Source organism: Aotus nancymaae, unplaced genomic scaffold (assembly GCF_030222135.1).
Source record: "Aotus nancymaae isolate 86718 unplaced genomic scaffold, 86718_ANA_hifiasm-v0.15.2.pri h1tg000006l, whole genome shotgun sequence".
Taxonomy (NCBI): domain Eukaryota; kingdom Metazoa; phylum Chordata; class Mammalia; order Primates; family Aotidae; genus Aotus; species Aotus nancymaae.
Window position 1 is genome coordinate 5207655 of NW_026988417.1, and position 22540 is coordinate 5230194.

At 45.1% G+C, this 22540-nt stretch overlaps 1 protein-coding gene across 2 annotated transcripts in view; it reads left to right on the forward strand.

Moving 5' to 3' along the window:
* AFAP1 (actin filament associated protein 1) overlaps positions 1-22540 on the forward strand; it is a 176555-nt gene that overhangs the window by 93684 nt on the left and 60331 nt on the right. For both annotated transcript variants that reach the window (XM_012473519.2, XM_012473522.2), the window contains exons 6-7: positions 1757-1936; positions 21218-21313. In XM_012473519.2, the coding sequence (XP_012328942.1) occupies positions 1757-1936; positions 21218-21313 (276 nt within the window). The remainder of the gene's footprint in view (positions 1-1756; positions 1937-21217; positions 21314-22540) is intronic.

Sequence of the window (22540 nt, forward strand, 5' to 3'; positions counted from 1 at the left end):
GGAGGTGCTTGAAATGCCTCATGTGACGTGGACACTCAGCACTTGGTAGCAGATGTTATTGTTGCTAATAACTTAATTCAATAAAATAATAACAACAATAACTGCAAAACACATTTTGCAAATGAGGAAACAGACTCAGGAAATTTAAGAAACTCCTTAGGATGCTGATAAATTAGTCGCAGATCTAGGAGCCAGATGTGCCCCCTTGGACTGTTAGGAGGTATGCTTTGGCCCCAAGTAATACAGGTCAACAAAGAGGGGCAGGGGAAGCTTTGGGCAAGGATTTGATGCTTAGTTTTATAGATAAAGATTAAGCAAGAACCACTTAAGTTAAGTCTCAGTTCTTACCTGAGCAATCAAAATCTTTTTTTTTTTTTTAAATAGAGATGGGGTTTCACCATGTTGACCAGGCTGGTATCCAACTCCTGACCTCAGGTGATCCACCTGGCTCGGCCTCCCACAGTGCCGGGATTACAGGCATGAGCCACCTCGCCTGGCTGCCAGTCAAAATCTTTAGAGTGGATGTCAGTTGTGTAGATGGAGCAGCTTGAGTTTTGGATTCTCTAGTCACCTGAAAAGCAGACCTTTGCGGACATTTTTCTACATTATGGATTGATATTATCCTCTTTCTAATTTATGTCTCAGAAAGAGAAGATGAGATAGGCAGATACCAAGCAATATAGGTTATTAAAGTATCCAAATTATTATATTGTCTCTCTCATTAGGGCTGTGGAGTTGCAACAAATCTAATAGTATATTTTATATATTATTCACATAAATATAAATGCATTTTATGTATACATTTAAATAAACATTTATGTTAAATGCGTGTGTATGTGTTTTGTTGGTTTGAGACAGAGTCTTTCTCTGTCACCCAGGCTGGAGTGCAGTAGGGTGCTCACTGTAACCTTGAATTCTGGGCTCAAGTGATTCTCCTGCATCAGCCTCCCTAGTAGCTGGCACTACAGGTGGGTGCTACCATGTCCAGCTAATTTTTTATTTTTTGTAGAGACAGAGTCTTGCTAGGTTGTGCAGGCTGATCTTGAACTCCTAGCCTCAAGCAACCGTCCTGCTTAAGCCTCCCAAAGTGTTAGGCGTGCAGGTATGAGCCACCACACTTGGCTTATTATTTATTTATTTTTTGTTTTTGAGACAAGTCTTACTCTGTTACCCAGGCTGGAGTGCAGTGGAGCAATCATGGCTCACTGTAGCCTCAGGCTCCCAGGCTCAAGAGATCCTCCTGCCTCAGCCTCCCAAGCAGCTGGGACTACAGGAATGCACCACTATGCCTGGCTAATTTTTTGTTTTTGGTAGAGATGGGGTTTATTGATGTTGCCCAGGCTGGTCTCAAACTCCTGGGCTCAAGTGATCCACCTGCCTAGGCCTCCCAAAGTGTTGGGATTACAGGTATGAGTCATTGTGCCTGGCCTATATTTTTATATACATAAATACATTCTTGTATTTGAATGAAGACGCTCCACTGGAATATAAACTTTTATCAGAGTAGGGACTTTCTGTGTTTGTCGAAACCTGTGGTAGATGCTCAGTAAGCTTTTGCTGAGTCAGCGAATGGGTGTACTTTTTCACACTTGGAGGCAAGTGTCAGTGTGAAGAGCACTGTGTGTGAACTGTTCATCTGCAGATGCACACCTTCAGATGCCTTGCCCACACTCATGTTTACATGATGCTCGAGCTTCCTCAGTGTTTCTGTTTGAACTCTCTTATAATATCAATTGATTTGTTATGTTGAATGCAGTGCTATAAAAGTTCCAAGGACCAGCAGCCTCAGATGGAACTGCCTCTCCAAGGCTGTAACATTACGTACATCCCGAAAGACAGCAAAAAGAAGAAGCACGAGCTGAAGATTACTCAGCAGGGCACGGACCCGCTTGTTCTTGCCGTCCAGAGCAAGGAGCAGGCCGAGCAGTGGCTGAAGGTAGGTTGTCTGCTATGTTTCACAGCCGTTTCAGTTCCACGTGCCTTTCTTTCTGAGATCCATTTTAATTTTAATTTTAATTTTTTCCAGCATAGGTAAGATGGATTAACCCATATAGTTTTGTCTTTAATAGCTGAATATTCTGATGACATGGAGGTTAATCAAAAACCCATGTCATTTTCACTCGTCTTTAAAAGGCAGCTTGTGTCTGTAGGCTGCTTCTACAACTTTCGCTTTCATTTTCTACAGTGTCACTTTGTTGTGTCTGCATATGGATTCTTTTTAAAATTTATTCTGATTGGGATTTGCTGGGCTTCTGAAATGTAGTGGATTGTTATCTTTCTAAGTTCTGAAAAAAATTTTCTGCCATTTTCTTAAAGGACAGCTTTTCCCCATTTCTCCTTCTCTGAGACTACATTTAAATATATATTAGAGTTTCTCACTATATTTTACTTCTATTCTCTTTTTGTATTTACCGATCTTTTTTCTTTGTTTATTGAAACAAGGTTTGCCTCTATTGCCCAGGCTGGAGTGTGGTGGTATGATCTCAGTTCGCAGCAACCTCTGCCTCCCAGGCTCAATCGATCCTCCCACCTCAGCCTTCCAAGTTAGTTTGGATTACAGGCACATACCACTATGCCCAGCTAATTTTTGTATCTTTTTTATAGATGGCATTTCACCGTGTTGCCTAGACTGGTCTTGAACTCACGAGCTCAAGTGATCTGCCCACCTTGGCCTCCCAAAATGCTGGGATTACAAGTGTGAGCCATTATTTCCAGCCCTACCATTCTTTATATTTCTTTGGCCTGGTTTATTTTTCTTGTTACTTTCCAGCCCATTATTTCTCTTTTTGGCTGCTTCTAATCTGCTATTAAATTTATTCCTGTTCACTGGGTTTCGGTTATGGTAGTTGTCTTAGTCTACTTGGACTACTCTGATGAAATATGATAAACTGAGTGACTTATTTACAGCAAATGTGTTTCTCACAGTTTTGGAAGCTGGAAAGTCCAAGATCAAGACACTGTTCTGTCCAGTGTCTGGCGAGGGCCTGCTTCCTGGTTCACAGATGGCACCTTCCATCTGTGTCCTCACATGGCGAAAGGGACAAGGCAGGCCTCTGGGGCCTCTTTTATAAGGGCACCAGCCCCATTCATGGGGTCACCTCCCAAAGGTCCTGCCTCCTAACATCATCATCTTGAGGGGTAGGATTTCAGGATATGGATTTGGGGGAACGCGTTCTATCCACGACAGCAGTTTTCAGTCCTAGAGTTTCTAATCTTTTCCATTTGTTTTTGTTTTAGAGTTCGTTTTGCCTTGTATCTAGAATTTCTAGTTGCTGCTGCTTCAAGCTGGAAATACTACTTTTGCAGTTGTAAATTTCTCTTAGAAACGTCTGCTTGGCTTTTATTGTCATAAATGTCATCAGCATGGTTTTTTTGACAGTAGTTTTTGGTGGAATTTGAACCTGGTTCTGTTGTCTGTTGTCTGTTCTTGTTCATGTCATTTTTGTCATCTTTGTGTCAGGTTATTTCAAGTTCACACTGGGCATTACATTTGGGGAAACATTATTGAAATAATTTTTTATTACAGCTTTATTAAGCAGAATTTACATACTGTAAATTCACCCTTGAGCCTGGGAGTTTGAGACCAGCCTGGACAACATGCAGAAACCCTGTCTCTACTAAAAAATACAAAAAATCAGCCGGGCATGGTGGCCATGTGGCTACTCAGGAGACTGAGGTGGGAGAATCGCCCAAGCCTGGGAGGTTGAGGCTGTTGAGGCTGCAGGGAGCTGTGACTGTGCCACCATACTCTAGCCTGGCTGATAGGAGTGAGACCCTGTCTCAAAAACAAAGAACGCTGTACCCATTAGCAGGCACTGCCCGTTTGTCACCACCCTGTCCATGTTAGGCAGCTGCTCGTCTGCTTTGTGTCTCTGTAGAGTTGCCTGTTGTCAGCATTTCACAGAAGTGGGCTCTTATAGTACATGACCTTTCATGACTTCTTTCACTTTGCATCCTGTTTTCAAGGTCTGTCCATATTGGAGTAGATTTCAGTTCTTCCTTGCTTTTATTGATTCTTGGGTCATATGCAAGAAATGATGACTTAATCCAGAGTCCTGAAGGTTTACACCTGTATTTTATTCTGAGACGTTGAGTGTTAGTTCTTAAATTTAGATATTTGATCCACTTTAATTTTTGACATACAGTGTGAGGTAGGGATCCAACTTCATTCATTCTTTTTCACGTGGGTCCCCAGTTGTTCCTATGGAAACAACTTGATTCCTAGAACTATGCTTTCTACTACCAAGGAGCATTTCCCCTTGCCTCTCCCACATGCTTGGGGGTGTTAGCACTCCAAAATCCATTTATTCTAAATTCAGGGTTTGAGATTCTCAGAGCCACCTGGTAACTTTTAAGTCAGCCCACAGTCCATTCAAGGGCAGGTTTATATTTCTTTTTTTTTCACTCTTAACTCCCAGTTACATTCTGTTGGGGTCCCCATCCTGCTTGTGAGTGTTTTACCGGGGACTCCATCCTTGGCTTGCCCTGGACTGCAGCTTGGATCTCTCTTCCCACTGAGCCTTGGAGGTTCCACCTTGCCCCTCAGCTACCCGCTTGGGGTGGGCAAGGCAGTCCCAGGCACCAGACTTCCCTTCTGAATTTCCATCGTCTTCTGGATTTTGGCTCAGGAATTGTTCACTATCATAGTAGCTACTTCGTGCTTTTGGGAAGATGCTTCCTGTATTCTATCTTGCTTTTTTTTTAAAGAAGTTTTTATTTCCATAAGTTATTGGGGAACAGGTGGTGTTTGGCTATGTGAGTAAGTTCTTCAGTGGTGATCTGTGAGATTCTGGTGCACCCATCACCCGAGCGGTATACACTGCACACCCGCTTCCCACCCTTTCCTCTGAGTCCCCAAAGTCCATTATGTCATTCTTACGCCTTTGCATCCTCATAGCTTAGCTCCCACTTATGAGTGAGAACATATAATGTTTGGTTTTCCAGTCCTGCATTACTTCACTTAGAATAATAGTCTCCAATCCCATCCAGGTCGCTGTGAAGGCCATTAATGTATTCCTTTTTATGGCTGAGTAGTATTCTATTTGTGTGTGTGTGTGTGTGTGTGTGTGTGTGTGTGTGTGTGTGTGTATACACATATCTATGTCACAGTTTCTTTATCTGCTCTTTGATTGATGGGCATTTGGGTTGGTTCCACATTTTCGCAATTGTGAATTGTGCTGCTATAACCGTGTGTGCGAGTATGTTTTTTGTATAGTGCCTTCTTTTCCTCTGGATAGATACCCAGTTGTGGGATTGCTGGATCAAATGGTAGTTCTACTTTTAGTTCTTTAAGAAATCTCCAGGCTGGGCATGGTGGCTCACGCCTGGGAGGCCAAGGTGGGCAGATCACAAGGTCAGGAGATTGAAACCATCCTGGCTAACACAGTGAAACCCCGTCTCTACCAAAAATATAAAAAATTAGCCAGGCGTGGTGGCACATGCCTGAAGTCCCAGCTACTTGGGAGGCTGAGGCAGGAGAATTGCTTGAACCCGGAAGACAGAGGTTACAGTTGGCTGAGATCACACGCCACTGCACTCCAGCCTGGGCGACAGAGCGAGACTTCATCTGAAAAAAAAAAAAAAGAAAGAAAGAAATCTCCACACTGTTTTCCATAGTGCTTGTACTAGTTTACATTCCCACCAGTGGTGTAGAAGTGTTCCCTGTTCACTGCATCCACACCGACATCTGTTATTTTTTGATTATGGTCATTCTTGCAGGAATAAGGTGGTATCGAATTGTGATTTTAATTTGCTTTCCCTGGTCATTTAATGATGTTGAGCATTTTTTCATATGTTTATTGACCGTTTGTATAACTTCTTTTGAGAATTGTTTATTCATGTCCTTGCTCACTTTTGATGAGATTGTTTGGTTTCTTCTTGCTAATTTGTTTGAGTTTGTTGTAGATTCTGGATATTAGTCCTTTGTCAGATGTATAGATTGTGAAGATTTTCTCTCTCTCTGTGGGTTGTCTGTTTACTCTGCTGACTGGTCCTTTGCTGTGCAAAAGCTCTTTAATTAGGTCCCAGCTATTTATCTTTGTTATTATTGTATTTGCTTTTGAGTTCTTAGTCATGAAATCCTTGCCTAAGCCAATGTCTAGAAGGGTTTTTCTGATGTTATCTTCTAGAATTTTTATAGTTTTGGGTCTTAGGTTTAAGTCCTTAATCCATCTTGAGTTGATTTTTGCACAAGGATAAAAATGAGGGTCCAGTGTCATTCTCCTACATGAGGCTTGCCAATTATCCCGGCACCATTTGTTGAATAGGTGTCCTTTCCCCACTTCATGTTTTTGTTAAAGGTCAAGAAAGCAAACAAAACATAAAGTGGGGAAGTTGGCTGTGAGTATTGAGGTTTATTCTGGATTCTCTGTTCTGTTCCATTGGATGTGCCTGTTTTTATACCAGTACCATGTTCTCTGGGTGACTGTGGCCTTATAGAATTGTTTGGAATCAGGTCATGTGATGCCTTCCTCTGTTCTTTTTATTGGTCTTGCTGTGGGTATGCGGGCTCTTTTTTGGTTCCATATGAATTTTAAGATTTTTTTTCTAGTTCTCTGAAGAATGATGTTTATCTTGCTTTTCTCATTGTCATCATCAGGAAGATTGGCCCAAACCACCTAGTCCATCGTTGCCAGCAAGTACCTGTTGTAAGAAAAAGGCTCAGGTGGCTCACGCCTGTAATCCCAGCACTTTGGGAGGCCGAGGCAGGTGGATCACGAGGTCAAGAGATCGAGACCATCCTGGTCAACATGGTGAAACCCCGTCTCTACTAAAAATACAAAAAATTAGCTGGGCACGGTGGCACATGCCTGTAATCCCAGCTACTCAGGAGGCTGAGGCAGGAGAATTGCTTGAACCCAGGAGGTGGAGGTTGCGGTGAGCCGAGATCGCGCCATTGCACTCCAGCCTAGGTAACAAGAGTGAAACTCTGTCTCAAAAAAAAAAAAAGAAAAAGGCTCAGGAGTAGGGTGGGGAAACCTGGCCAAACACTTCATAGCGGTGGGTCTTAAACCACACAGGTCTCCATCAAACCTTCAGTCACTTTTGCTGTCATCCGCAGGAAGGCATATGGTTCAGACCCCACAACCGGAGCAGTGGCTCCTGCCACTGTGTGCAGCTGCTCAGGGCACACAGATGCTATCTGTTTCATTTTGTTGGCAGTGGCTGTGGCTCTTCCCACATCTGTGTCATGTGGGATATTGAGAGCTTTCTTCCCCTCTGGATGATCCTTCTGGAAGACCTGTGATCAGGAGTTTCTACAGTTGAGTTTACTTAGCCTTCCCAGCATGGAACTTTCATGTTATTCATCAGCCACCACCGTTACCAATTTCACTAAAGCCCTTTACACTCACAAGGGACTTTTCTGCCATCATTGTCTCTTAATCCTCAACACAGGCATGTGTAGTTTCATTTGTCAGCTGACAGCCTGTGTCTCAGGTGGGCGAAGTCCTCCCATTATCAATACATGATCGAGCAGGGAGTCCACATCAGATTTTTCTGGCATCACATTTCGTTCTCATTGTGTTGGGCCACCTGATTGTTTCCGTTCCCTCTTTTATTCCACATTTCTGTCACCATAGTGCCACCCCTTCTGTAAGGAGGGAATGACAATTATGAATGAAGTGAAGCTTTCTGTATGATTCTGTTTTCCTCACGCGATCCCATGCTTTTGGTCACCTGTTCCCATTCTTCTGCATTCCCTGCTTAGCTGTTCCTTAGTGTAAAACCAGGAAGGGCCACTCAGACACTTCAGCTTTTTTCTTTTTCTCCTCTGTCCTTAGAGTGAGGGAAGTGTTTCCTGCACCCTGACGAGCAGCTCCCTTCTTGCTGGTGCTGATGTGACATGAAGTCATCTAGAGTGCCACTGGGAGAGGGCGTAGAGCCAACAGACCAGTAAAAACAAAACTTTCTGAAGATGTCAGATGCTGATGGGGTGAAATCATCTTGTATTGCGCTTCACCAGATGGGAGCTACTTATAGATCAGAGGCACTTAGCTAATTATAGAATGATGACTCTATTTATGAACAGAAGTTGATTGCAAGAATTTTTTTTTTAGCATTTGCTGATTTTTCTTAAAAGGAAAGTAAATAATACAGGGGAAAGTATCTTTTCTAAAGAGTTTAAATTGTTCAGTTACTCTACTTTTTCTGTCTGTGCTGTTACTTCCATTACATGTAACGGTACAGACACCTAAGAAGTCTTGATTAGAAAGGAAATTAGGTGACAGAACTAGTTTTAAGCTGTTAGAGAATTTTAATTACTTTAGAGCAACAGAGACCTGAGATGGGCTAGTGTAGTTTCTTCCAGATATTGTCATTAGATCTACTGCCTTACCAGAAACAGGATATTTACAAAACGTAGACTCCCAGTAATTCAGATTCATTAGGGACTTAAGAATCTTTTTTCCCCTTTTTACTTTGTATCATTTTTATATCCTTTTAAGGTCTAAAATGCTACAGATTGAATTGAAACATACCTCCCCTATTTAAGTCTCTCTCCCTTCCCAAAGGCAACTTTTATCTGAATTTGGTCTTTATTATTATCTTGGTATGCTTTTAAAAAAATACTTTCACTTCTGTAATCACAGTGCTTTGGGACGGCAAGGCGGGAGGATCACTTGAGGTCAGGAGTTGAAGACCAGCCTGGGAAAAATAGCAAGATGCCATCTCTATAAAACATTAAAAAATGAGCCGAGCATGGTGGCACAGCCTGTAGTCCCAGCTGCTTGGAAGGCTGAGGCAGGAGGATCGCTTGAGCCCCAGGAGTTTGAGGTTACAGTGAGCTGTGATTGGGCCACTGTACTCCAGGCTGGGTGACAGAATGAGACCCTGTCTCTAAAGATTAAAAAATAAAAGAACTTTCACTTACATGTATATACACCCATTCATGATAAATGATACTTTATTCATGTTTTAGAATTTCTATGTAAATTCCACATACCCTTCAAACTCCACGTACCCTACAGCTATTTTTTTTTTTTTTTCACTCAGAATCGTTCTGCTTCTGATGGCCACTTTGTGTGCTCATGGGCTGTTGCTACTGCAGGCTGAGTTGCTGTGACATCTTCCAGCACGTGCCCCACGGCCTCACTGTTCGTATCTTCTCTAGGATGCATGTGTTCCATTGGAAGTGCTATATTTAGTATGTGCACACCTTCAGCATCACTAGATTCTGCCAGACTGTCCTCCAAGGTTATTTGTACAATTCTTCTTCTCCCAGCGGTGGAGGAGAGTCTTATTTTTTACGTAGTCTTTCGGAGTTTCCTTGTACATAGGCAAGCAAATAGCAATACAGATTTCATCTGCCCCATCCCTCCCACCTCCAACAGAAAGGGTGCAACATTTGGGACTTCCGTTTTTTTTTTTTTTTTTTTTTTTTTTTTTTGCCTAAACAAAGTATCTTGGAGATTTTTGCAATTTAGAGTATAGAGGCACTTCCTTTTTCTTTGTTACAGGCTGTGACATTTTATTGTAAATAGACCATCCTTCAAAAAAAAAATAGTCTGTCTCCCATTTATGGACATTGGGTTGCTTTCAGTCTTTTGATATGACAGATAATTCTGTACTAGAGAACCTTACGCTTATATCATCTCACACTTTAGATAGTTTGTAGGCCAAATTCTCAGAAAGAGCAATCAATTCCATGAAGGTTATAGGCATTCGTATTATAATTTTGATTTATAGCTAAGGCACTCTTCTGGGACGTTTACCAGTTTTTCCTCCCACCAACAATATATCTGTGTGCCTTTTCTTCCTGCAGCCTTGCCAATAGAATGTGTTAGCCGGCTTGTGAGTTTTTGCTACTCTGATGGGGAAGGATGGTATCTCAGTCCGATTTACATCTATACTCCTCTGATTATGAATTACATTGAGTATTTTTAATAGGGTTTAAGAGCCTACAGTTGTGTTAATATTTCTGTGAACTGTGTTTATATCCTTTTTTTGTCTGTATTCTTCGCTTACACATCTATTTTTAAGGAGTTCCCAGAAGACCGAGGCAAAGCCAGGTTTGGTCATCACTACCCTCGCTCAGCCTGCCCATTTCCTTTTAAGAGGAGGCCTCAGGGAAATGGTAGGATGTCAGAGAAATTAAGTCTTTTTGTAGACAGGCAGTTGGGGTAAATGCCATTCCATAGCCATTTTGAGTTACATTTTACTTGATTTTTATAATTCTTCTTAAGTTTAATGTACTATAACATAGTCAGGAAAAGGACTTGTGAGCTAGTATTGTGTTGAGAGATAGTGTATTCGTCTTCTCATGCTGCTCTGAAGAAATGCCCAAGACTGGGTAATTTATAGAGGAAAGAGGTTTCATTGACTCACAGTTCCACATAGCTGGGGAGGCCTCAGGAAACTTACAATCATGGCAGCAGGGGAAGCAAACACATCCTTCTTCGCATGGCAGCAGGAGACAAGTGCCGAGTGAAGTAGGAAAAGCCCCTTATAAAAATCATTAGATCTCCTGAGAACTCAGTCACTATCACGAGAACAGCATGAAGGTAACTGCCCCATGATTCAATTACCTCCCACTGGGTCCCTCCCATGAGACATGGGGATCATGAGAACTACAGTTCAAGGTGAGACTTGGGTGGGGACACAGCTAAACCCTGTCAGATAGTATAGGCAGAGCACATGCTGGAGTCAGACTTGGGACTGTGACCTGAGCCCCGCTGTCAGGCACTGTTTCTCGGACAAGCGACTTCTCAGTGCCTCTGTTTCCTCTGTAAAGGGAGGCATGATAATGGAGTCTGCTTTGTAGAGCTGTTGTAAGGGTGAGATGCTAAGACGCAGTGTTGAGAATGGTGGAAAGCAGGTCGTGAACATGTACCTAAGTATAAGCTGCTGTTCCTCTGCCACCACCTCTATGTCTCAGTACGCTCTGCACACGCCCGCGGAAAACAGGGTGGGCAGCTGATGACGGCAGGATGTTATTAGGGGCAAGAACTGGACTTACATCACCGCTCCCACACTTCTTTGGCCAAACTGTGGGGGCGGCTGAGAGTCAGAATCTTCCCGTATCTGCTGAAAGAAGAAACAACGTGGTGGATAATCTCTCTCCTATTTCAAAATAAACGAAAACACCCTAAGACAAACATCTTAAGCAGCTTATAAGAAAGATGCCCGAAGGAAGTCAGGTGGACGATTGAAGACACTGCTTTCCTTTTCTCACCAGGATGTACCAGAGTCCTGGTGCTGCTGTATCCCAAGCTCACGTAGCCAGCCAGGGGGCATGGTGGTAACACTGTAGGGGTTTCTGGGCATCTTGTGGTGTCAGGCAGCCCTGGGTGAACACAGAGTGGCTTTATGTGCTATCAAGTACCATAGTGGCTTTGCCAGAGTTCTCAAGGGAGAATCACAATACATTTACTGTGAGTATTATCCTTGCAGAACCTAACTCCTGTGGACACACACATTTTAAGCCGTGTCTTTAATATTCACCCAGGTGAATTCACCTTCAGGTGCTCTTCATTTTCTCTTTAAGAGTTGGGCGTTCATTCAATTTCATTTCCTTTTACCCCAAAGAAGTTGTTAAAACCAAATTTTAAAAAACCTTTTTTTTTTTATACAGCAGATCTTCTGGAAGTCAACTCTTGCAGCCTTAGCTGTCTGAAAGGGTCTTTATTTCTCCCTGCCTCGGATGAGACGTCACCCATCCTTTGTGTCCGTTGGTCCTCTAGTGTGACGTGTCCTTTCCCCGCCGCCTCCTCCTCAGATCTGTGCTGCATGTCTGTTTTTCAGCAGTGGACTGTGATGGGTCTTGGTGTGGTGGTGTGGGTTTGTTTCTCAGGGTTGGTTGTGCTTCTTTGTTCTGTGGGTCGATGTCTCTCATAAACTTCACTTTGGGAAGCTTTTCTCTTCATATATCTTTTCTGCCTCACTTTTTTCTCTCCTCTCCTTTTTTTTTTTTTTTGAGACGGAGTTTCACTCTTGTTGCACAGGCTGGAGTGCAGTAGCACGATCTCAGCTCACTGCAACCTCCACCTCCTGGGTTCAAGCAGTTCTTCTGCCTCAGCCTCCCGAGTAGCTGGGATTACAGGCATGCACCACCACACTTGGCTAATTTTGTATTTTTAGTAGAGATGGGGTTTCACCATGTTGGTCAGACTGGTCTCGAACTCCTGACCTCAGGTGATCTGCCAGCCTGGGCCTCCCAAAATGCTGGGATTACAGGTGTGAGCCACTGCGCCCAGCCTCTCCTCTCCTTTTGAAGTTGCATCTGTAGGTGTGTTGACACTCCGTTCTGATTTCCTTCACTCCTTCCGTGGTTCAGCTTGGGTGGATACTTCTGTTAACCTGTCCTCGGGCTTACGGGTCGTCTCCTCTCCTGTGGGGTCTTCAGTCCACCTGATGAAGTCATCTTTTCTGAGATCCGTTTTTCACTTCTAGCATTTGTTTCTTTCTTTTTGAAACAGTTTCCATCTCTGCTGAAATTCCCCATCTCTTTGTCACCGGCCTTTATATTAGCTCTTTCAGCATTTTTATTGTGGTTATTTTAACATCTTTGGTCATTCGAATATCCGGCCACCTCTTGGGCTGCCTCTGTTGAATTTGTCTCAGGAATTTCCAGGACATTTCATGCATTTTGAAGAACAGTAGACTGAAGAGAGTCCTGTTTCCCTGGGGAAGGGCGTGCCCCTCCTCCTTGCCTGCTCCCATGCAGCCTGTACCTGGCTCACCTGCAGGTGGGGAGGGTCTGCCCGGTGTTGCAGCTTCGCCTTGGCTCACTCCATTGCTGCCTTGTGAACCGTTGACTTGTTGGATCAGGAGTTTCCTATCGGCATGGCATGGCTTGGGACCCAAGACCCATGGCGAAAATCTGAAGATCTCTTTTGTGTGCTACAGACAAGCGCCAGCTTTCTAAACCAGCTCGATTTTGTTTTTGTTTTTGGCCTATCGGCCAGCTTCTTGGCTTGCTAAGGTGGTCTCTTTTCTCTGCAGCCTCGCCTCTGGCTTTTTGTGCCTTGGGAGAAATCCCTCTATGCTATGCTCTGTCTCCAGCTGTGGATGTCCTCTACTCTTGGAAGCCTGGGCCTCTTGGAAGCCTTGAGACCCTGGAGAGAGTTGGCAGTGACTGTGGACTCATTCTGTCACTGGGGTGCCATGTTGTAAACAGGTATACCAGCCCACATGGTAAGAACTTGGCTGGCTTCTCCTGTGCCATGTGTGGTGGGTTCCCCCTTCACCCATCATTCTGTCAGTTACAAGGGGGCCTGTGGGTCACTTTCTTCCTACGAAGGACCCTTCACTTTTAGGATTTAGTTCATTTAGTTTTTTAGTGTATCCACTTGTTTTATTTGTCAGGGTGGGAGCAATGGTATTGCGTGCTCTTCTGCATGCTAACTGGAGGTCAGAATGCCCTTTGCCGCCTTTCCTTCTTCATGGGGCTTGCCAGAGGTTTATCAATTTTATTAGTTCTCTCAAAAAATTTTTTTCTGGGGAAATTTTTTTTTCCTGTAGCATGATTGATTGTTTCCTGCTTTATGAAGTTCTCTTCTTTATTATCTTACTTCTTTTTTTTTTTTTTTTTTTTGGCTAATTTGCTGTAATTATCTCAACTTCTTGAAGTGTACACTTAGATAATTGATTTTTTTCAGGCTTTTTTTTCCTTATACATGCATTTAAGGCTACATGTTTCATTATAAACACAGTTTAACTGCATCCTCTGTGTTTTGATACTTTGTGCTTTTATTATTCAGTTCAAAATCTTTTCTGATTTCTGTTGTGATTTCTTCTTTGACTAATGGTTTACTTGGGAATGTAGTGCTTACTTTCCAAATATTTGATGATTTTAAAATTATTTGTTTTTAATTTGAAAGAAGTCAGTGTTATCATTATAACTCTTTATTTCACCTTATAAAGGCTACATCTTTATGACTGAAGTAGATTTTTTTTTTAAAAAAAAGCTGTAGAACTGCAGCCTAAAAGAACCACCCCTGCTGAGCAGAAAGGTAGTGCACTAGAGCGATAGAAAGCGGGCAGAGAGCCTGCAAGCGTAGGGTGTGTTCCTGGAGTACCGTCAACTCGCTGTGCTATTATGGGGCAACAAACCCTTTCCCATTTATCAAGTGGAAATAAGTATCAGAATTATCAAAGAGGTAGAATGAAAGTATGATATAAATGCATTCTTAAAACTGTAATAAACAGCAAAAATATGAATGATACTATTTGTATTATCTCTTAGGATTAACAGCTCTCTAACATGAATTGTTTTATAATACAATACCAAGTCTTTTATTAATATAAACTGCTATTATTCCATGTTGTTCAATATTGATGAACCAGACTTTCAGTGTTTTGAAACACAGCTTTGGAAAAAATCTGTGTAAATTTATATTCATAGATTGCATAGTGGTCAGTCACATCAGGGCTTTCAAGGTATCCATCACCCAAATAATGTACACTGTACCCATTAACCCATTTCTCACCATCCTCCTTCCTCCCTTCCCTCAGCCTCCCCAGTGTCCATGAACCAGATTCTCACCATCCTCCTTCCTCCCTTCCCTCAGCCTCCCCAGTGTCCATGAACCAGATTCTCACCATCCTCCTTCCTCCCCTCCCTCAGCCTCCCCAGTGTCCATGAACCAGATTCTCAGCATCCTCCTTCCTCCCCTCCCTCAGCCTCCCCAGTGTCCATGAACCAGATTCTCACCATCCTCCTTACTCCCCTCCCTCAGCCTCCCCAGTGTCCATGAACCAGATTCTCACCATCCTCCTTCCTCCCCTCCCTCAGCCTCCCCAGTGTCCATGAACCAGATTCTCAGCATCCTCCTTCCTCCCCTCCCTCAGCCTCCCCAGTGTCCATGAACCAGATTCTCACCATCCTCCTTACTCCCCTCCCTCAGCCTCCCCAGTGTCCATGAACCAGATTCTCACCATCCTCTTTCCTCCCCTCCCTCAGCCTCCCCAGTGTCCATGAACCAGATTCTCACCATCCTCCTTCCTCCCTTCCCTCAGCCTCCCTAGTGTCCATGAACCAGATTCTCACCATCCTCCTTCCTCCCTTCCCTCAGCCTCCCCAGTGTCCATGAACCAGATTCTCACCATCCTCCTTCCTTCCACGCCCTCAGCCTTCCCAGTGTCTATGAACCAGATTCTCACCATCCTCCTTCCTCCCCTCCCTCAGCCTCCCCAGTGTCCATGAACCAGATTCTCAGCATCCTCCTTCCTTCCACTCCCTCAGCCTCCCCAGTGTCCATGAACCAGATTCTCACCATCCTCCTTCCTTCCACGCCCTCAGCCTCCCCAGTGTCTATGAACCAGAGTCTCACCATCCTCCTTCCTCCCCTCCCTCAGCCTCCCCAGTGTCCATGAACCAGATTCTCACCATCCTCCTTTCTCCCTTCCCTCAGCCTCCCCAGTGTCCATGAACCAGATTCTCACCATCCTCCTTCCTTCCACTCCCTCAGCCTCCCCAGTGTCTATGAACCAGATTCTCACCATCCTCCTTCCTCCCCTCCCTCAGCCTCCCCAGTATCCATGAACCAGATTCTCACCATCCTCCTTACTCCCCTCCCTCAGCCTCCCCAGTGTCCATGAACCAGATTCTCACCATCCTCCTTCCTCCCCTCCCTCAGCCTCCCCAGTGTCCATGAACCAGATTCTCACCATCCTCCTTCCTTCCACTCCCTCAGCCTCCCCAGTGTCTATGAACCAGATTCTCACCATCCTCCTTCCTCCCCTCCCTCAGCCTCCCCAGTGTCCATGAACCAGATTCTCACCATCCTCCTTTCTCCCTTCCCTCAGCCTCCCCAGTGTCCATGAACCAGATTCTCACCATCCTCCTTCCTTCCACTCCCTCAGCCTCCCCAGTGTCCATGAACCAGATTCTCACCATCCTCCTTACTCCTGCTCCCTCAGCCTCCCCAGTGTCCATGAACCAGATTCTCACCATCCTCCTTCCTCCTGCTCCCTCAGCCTCCCCAGTGTCCATGAACCAGATTCTCACCATCCTCCTTACTCCTGCTCCCTCAGCCTCCCCAGTGTCCATGAACCAGATTCTCACCATCCTCCTTACTCCTGCTCCCTCAGCCTCCCCAGTCTGTGCTGGCTGTCATTCCTCTTTCTCCATTCATGTGCACACATTATTTAGCACCTACATGAGTGAGAACATGTGAGATTTGACTTTCTGTGAATCATAATTTTAATGTAACCATTAAAAATCTTTAATGAAGTGGCACATGCCCTTTGTCAAGTCTAAAAGAGCCATGAGAACTGTGTTTAACCAGTGCATGACTTTGTCAAGTCTAAAAGAGCCATGAGAACTGTGTTTAACCAGTGCATGACTTTGCACATACTTACGCAAGAATTAGTGCCAAATTTGTTTCTCCTCTCTGTCTGCAACTTCCATTACTAGCAGTTCCTGCCAGAATTAACTGACTCTCTTTCTGTCCCTCTCTCTCTCCCTCTCTCTCTCTCTCTCTCTCTCTGTGTGTGTGTGTGTGTGTGTGTGTGTGTGTGTGTGTGTACACAGATGCTGAAAACATGAGCCTTTATGTAGGGGTCAAACAGAAGACAGGAGCCAATATTCCCAGAAACGGAGTGGTCAGATTTCCTTAAAGAATGTGCAGAGATTGTGTTTCTGGAGTTGAGGGCTCAAATTAAAAGCAAACAAAAATGCCACAAAACATATAACAATTTGTTTTTTGGAGGATTCGTGATTCTGAATTTGGATCCAGTTCTCTTAAATACACATTGAACCTCTCATAGCCATGGCTCTTCAAGTAGAATTGTACTATTAGAGACCTCATTTATAGCTGTTCAAAGATTTGGAGTGATCAGTGCTTGACTTACTACTTCTGACTTAACTCTGCTGCTGCAAGTTGGCAATCAACAGAGATCCAGAGTAGAAAGACAGTTTCATGAGAATAACCTGATCTCTCTAACTGGCTGAAAAAATTTGTGGAAATAAAGACTTGTTTCTGCTGATTGATGTTTTTAGCAATGTGTTTCTTCGTGCCTTGGACATAGTTATTATCCAGTCTGGGGAAAGATAGTCCCATGAAGCTGGGATGCCATGAGCAACCCCTCGCTGGGCCCCAGGTTGATCCTGGGCCTGCCCTGGGTGACTGAATGCGATGCTCCCAAGCACTGTTGGAGGCGCTGTTATTCTCCTGGGGAATGTGAGTTCTAGCTGGGAGAGAAATTAATGATTGGAGAGCACACGTGGCTTGTTTGTCTGTGTCCCCTTTTCTAAGCATTGAGATTGTACGGTTAGGTGTACGGGGAAAGGCTTCTTGGAAAGGTGATTACATGAGTTGCTTTGATGCTAGGCGGCATCGTCTGTCTGCTGGAAAGTAGGACCTGACAGGAACAGAGGAGGCATGGGGACACTCCAGGGACCAGGCAAGTCTGCCAGGAGCTTAGCCAGGGTGTGTATGTGTTAGGGTAGGGCTGGGTGGGGAAGTGTGTATGCGCCAGATGGCTTTTATCTACTTGTCTTTAAAAAACACACAACATGACCTTTTCCCCTTGAGGATTTTAGAACTCAGTGCCGAGGCCTGGGGAAGCTTGGTCATCAGGCTCTACTTATTTTAGTGATGGCCTAAGTTTCTTTCCTTCTGTTTTTCTCTCTTTCCTTCTTCTTTTTTCCTTCATGAAATCTTGATTCCAATTTCTTTCTCCAGTCCCTAATTTTTTTCCCTTTAATCAAACTTTTGGTAGCTGTTTTGAAGTAGGCATTGGGAACACTCCTCCTATGAGCATGGGCACATCTTAGTAGGAGACACAGGCCTCTGTGGCCTGCTCTGAAGAGGAGCTTGTGGCCATCTGTGGGCACGTGTGGAGCGGGAGCCCTGCTTCGTGGACCACACAGAAGGGCCAGAGCAGGCTTCCTGAAGATGGGAGACCTCGGCTGAATCTTGAAAGATGAGTTCTATTTAGCTATTAAAAAAAAAAGCATAACTCCTCCGGAAGACACCATTCACACAGCCAGCCCCCTCCACCCCACCCAAGAGGCTGCTGGGAATAATTGGAGTAGTGCTGCCAAAGAAGTTTGTAGAGTCTTACCCCACTGAAGAAAAAAAGAAAGAAGGCAACCTTTTTTTGAATAAAAACATTTGCCAGAGATCATGGGTTTTAGCAGGTTACGTTTTATAGCGTACAGCTTTTAGTGTAAAATGAAGAGCATGTCAAGTTCAGATGTATTTGTGTAATTGAAGCACATTTTCTTTATTTAACACCATTAAATATAATCGTGGGAAGAGTTCAGGTTTCCTTAATGCCTGGGGAGAAACACTGGGCTGGATACTTCGCACTTGTTTTATCGTTTAGTTTTCACAATGACCCCCTGAGGTGTTATTTTGTGCATATTATTGAGGAAGGAAGGAAGGCTCCGAGAATAAATTGTTCAGCTTCACATAAACAGCAAGCAGTCGACCTGGGGTTTAAACCCAGGTGAGTTTGACATAGAAGCTCAGGAGTTTTCCACTATGTGAACACTCCTTCCCTAGGGAAAAGAAAGAGTCTTGTCGCAAATCGAATACAAATTTGCCTTGTCAATTGGAGACTTAACGATTACCTTAGGGCAGGTGAGGGAGTAAAGTCCAAAAAAGCAATTAGCATGAAAGTGGGAGAAACAGGAGAGATCTGACCCACAGATCACTGCATTGAGGGTCCTGTTTGGTCCTGCTTCCACACCCCACCTTAACAGAGGAGACAGGGCAGCCAGCTCTCCGGGTTTCTTCTTTCATTTTCCTTTTCTCCTTTGTAGTCTCCACTGTGGACACCACTCTTGTTTTTTCATAAAACAGCTGAGCAGCAAAATGGCTGGAAACACTATCCTGGTCTCTTGTCAGGCCTAGGATTGAATCCCAGCACCAGCACAAGCCAAGGGGATTTGAATATGTCTGTGGAGACCCAATTGCAAAATTATGACACACATAGCTGGGACTGCTGTTTCTTTCTTGCCCAGAAGCAGCTTGGGTTTAACTGAAATTGCAGCTTAGTCCCAAAAAGAGTAGAAGACATTTTGAAAGATTTGCCTGCTAACCTTTCAGTTCTAAGACTGTGACTTTCACAAGTGCTGGAACCTTGTCTGTCTGATTTTCTGCACCTCCCTGTGTCCAGAGCGAGGCCTGGATGTTGATTAGCTCAGCAGGGGTTGGAGAAACACTTACTCCAACAGTCGTGGTGTCTTTCACAAGTGCTGGAACCTTGTCTGTCTTATTTTCTGCACCTCCCTGTGTCCAGAGCGAGGCCTGGATGTTGATTAGCTCAGCAGGGGTTGGAGAAACACCTACTCCAACAGTCGTGGTGACTGCATGCAGTGATGGCTGAGAAGGCCCCTGTGCGCGGAATCCTGACCTGCAGGCTCACAATCCCTGCATCTGGAACGCTAGTGCAGAGTCCTTTTTGGAGCTCTTATCACAAATCATAAAAATGCTCCCAGTGACGATGGTGTTGCTACCATGGTTTGGACGGACACATGCCACATGCTGGCTTAGACATCTTCCATAGCGGGTCTCACTGTCTCAGTTTAACAACATTCCTGCAAGACAGGCAATCTCGATACTCACTCCCTTGCTAGGGAAGAACCTGAAGCTCTGAGAGAGTACTTTCCGCCAAGGCCAGACGGCTGGTAGCAGGTGTTCTTACTGAGAAAGTGGACTCCATCAGACAGGATGCACGGGCCTCTCTGTCTCCTCCCTCTTCCCTCCGCATCCTCACTCTGCCTTCCGTTAAAATGGAAGTGTCCTTCAACGGGAGAAGGAACACTTTGGAAACGCCTTCCTTTGCTCCTGTCCTCCTCCACCCATTCCCTGCCGCAGTCCCTCCACTTCCCTTATGGAGTCGTGGCTCTCTCTCCCTCTCTGTCTCTCTGGGCTTTTCTCCTTCTCCCTGGGGGCTGTGCCCTCCTGGTTTTCTGCCTGCTTTCCTGTTTCTTCTAGCTCAGCAACTTTTACCAGCCTCTCTCCTTTAACTCTACTAAACTGACGGGCTCCGGGTCCTTCTCCCTGAGCTGTGTTCTCTGTCTTGCCGTCTTCCCTGGTAAACTCATCCAGTCCAAGGCGGTGAGAATCATCTTTTTGCCAGCAGCTCCCAGTTTATTTCTAGCTCTGACTAGAAGTTTGCTATTGACTCCAAACTGGGTTCTCTCCACCCAGCCTATTTCTCTGCCCAGTCTTCCTCTGAGTAAATAGCACCACCCAGTTGCTAAGAATCCGGGAAGTCACCTTGGAGTCAGCTTTTTCCCTCAAGCCCCATGTGCAATCCAGCAGGGCCTAGTGATTCTCCCTCGGGTACCTCCTGACTCCCTTTCCGTCCTCCCATCTTCACTGGGATCACTCCAACCCATGCTGCCGCCTGCACAGCTACAGCCATGGCCTCTAACGGGTTTCCCTGTGCTTTGTTATTGTTGTTCCTGTATAGTTATTTCTTCCCACAGCAACTAGAGTGCTTTCTGCAGCCTTGTAACGATTGCGGGCCGGTTATGCTTCAGGCCCTGTTGTAGGGCCGTTAATCCTTAGCGGTAGTGTTGCACCTGCGCTTTTCAGATGGGGAAGCTGAAGTGCAGAGCAGTTCATTGATTTGTCCAAGGTTGAAGCTGGGGTTAAACCCAGGCGGTAGGTCTTGAGTCAGTGCTCTTGAATCTGGTCCCTCATCTCCTTGAAATGCCCCCAGGGCCTGTCTTCTCCTGGGCCTGAAGGCTCCTAATGGCCCCTGCCTCATCTCCTACCACTTCCTCCCTCTCCCCTCCTGCCACTGCACTCTGGGTTGTTCTCAAGCTCTTCATATCCACCACAGGGACTTTTCCCCAGCTGTTCCTGCTGCTCAGAGCCCTTCCCTGCCACTTGTTCACACGGCTGGACGCTTCAACGTGGGTGCGTAAGGCCCCCAGGTCTCTTGATGTAAAGTAACCCCCCACCATCTTTTATTCTTTGAGGCACTTACTGTTGTCTCATGTTGCCATCATTCTTTTGGTGACCCTCATTGTTCATGGCAATATTTAAATTCTATGGAATGAAACTCTATGCCAGCAGGAAATGTAGATGCATGTTCCACGCCCTGTGTCAGTACCAGTGGTGATAGACACTTGGTGAGTGGATGTGTGGGCGAGTGAACAAGTGAGTACCTGGCACCCTGGAACTCAGAGCCGGGTGCTTTTGAGCCTGTGAATTTCCCTACTATGCCATGTGCCTCTGTCTATACAATTCATGGTTCAAGCCTTTAAGTATCTCTGCCTTTGGGCATACTCAAAAGGTGTCTGTCCTTTTTATAGGTGATCAAAGAAGCCTACAGTGGCTGTAGTGGGCCCGTGGACTCAGAATGTCTTCCTCCACCCAGCTCCCCGGTGCACAAGGCAGACCTGGAGAAGGTAACGGCACTGCTCTTGCTGGGGGTAGTCACCTTGCGGTGGATTTAGGTCTCCTTCAAAGTTTTGATAACATTCTCTGAGAATTTGAGGCGGGCGGATCACGAGGTTAAGAGATTGAGACCATCCTGGCCAACATGGTGAAACCCCATCTCTACTAAAAATACAAAAAAATTAGTGGGTAATGGTAGCACACACCTGTAGTCCCAGCTACTCAGGAGGCTGAGGCAGGAGAATCACTTGGACCCCAGAGGCAGAGGCTGCAGTGAGCTGAGATTGCGCCACTGCACTCCGGCCTGGGTGACAGAGCGAGACTCTGTCTCAAAAAAAAAAAAGAAAAGAAAAGAAAAAATGCAATCATGCTTCCCATCCTTTTAACTACCTGCTTTGTGCTAAGCTTGAGGTAGTCATTTTACAGACTCTGTAGTTAGTTTGGTTACTTCCAGCTGCAGATGAAGAAATGGATTTAAAGGTGTGAGGGCCTTGTTCAAAGTCACACAGCTATTAAATGGCAGAGCTGAAGTCCAAAGGCAAGCCTGTATACTTCTGGAATGCAGCAGGCACTTCATAAATGTACTTTCCCAGAGTTCTCCGCCTCCCTTTTCTTTGCACTCTTGTTGCTTGTTGGAAGGCAGAGGAGCAGAGCAGTGGACAGGGATGGCCTGTCATCTGTACACCCCTTTTTGCCAGGAGTATATAGAGCCCATCACTGTTCCGCCACAGGCCCCGCTCTGACTGCACTGTCGTTGTTTCCTTGTCAACCCCTGGCTTCCTGCCGTGAAACCTGCTGGCAGCTTGTGTCCCGGGGGCTTTCTGAGCCCTCCCTCTCTAGCCCCCTGCCAGTGAAGAGACAGAGATCCTTTTTTGTCTGTCCTTGTATGAGTCAGGATTCTCCAGAGGAACAGAATTAATGGGATGCATGTATGTAGAAACATTCATTATAAGGCATTGGTTCACATGCTTATGGAGCGTGCAAGTCTGAAATCTGCAGTGTGGGCCACAGCAGGAGACCCAGGAGAGCCGTTGGTGCAGCTGAAGCCTGCAGGAATTTCAGGAGAATTCACTGGCTCAGAGAGGCCAGTGGTTTTGTTCCATTGAGGCCCTCAACTGATTGGATGATGCCCACCCACATTATAGAAGGCAAGCTGCTTACTCAGAGCTCCCTAATTCAATTGTTAATCCAATCCCCAAGTGCCCCCCATATTGACACAGAAAATTAACCATCGCAGT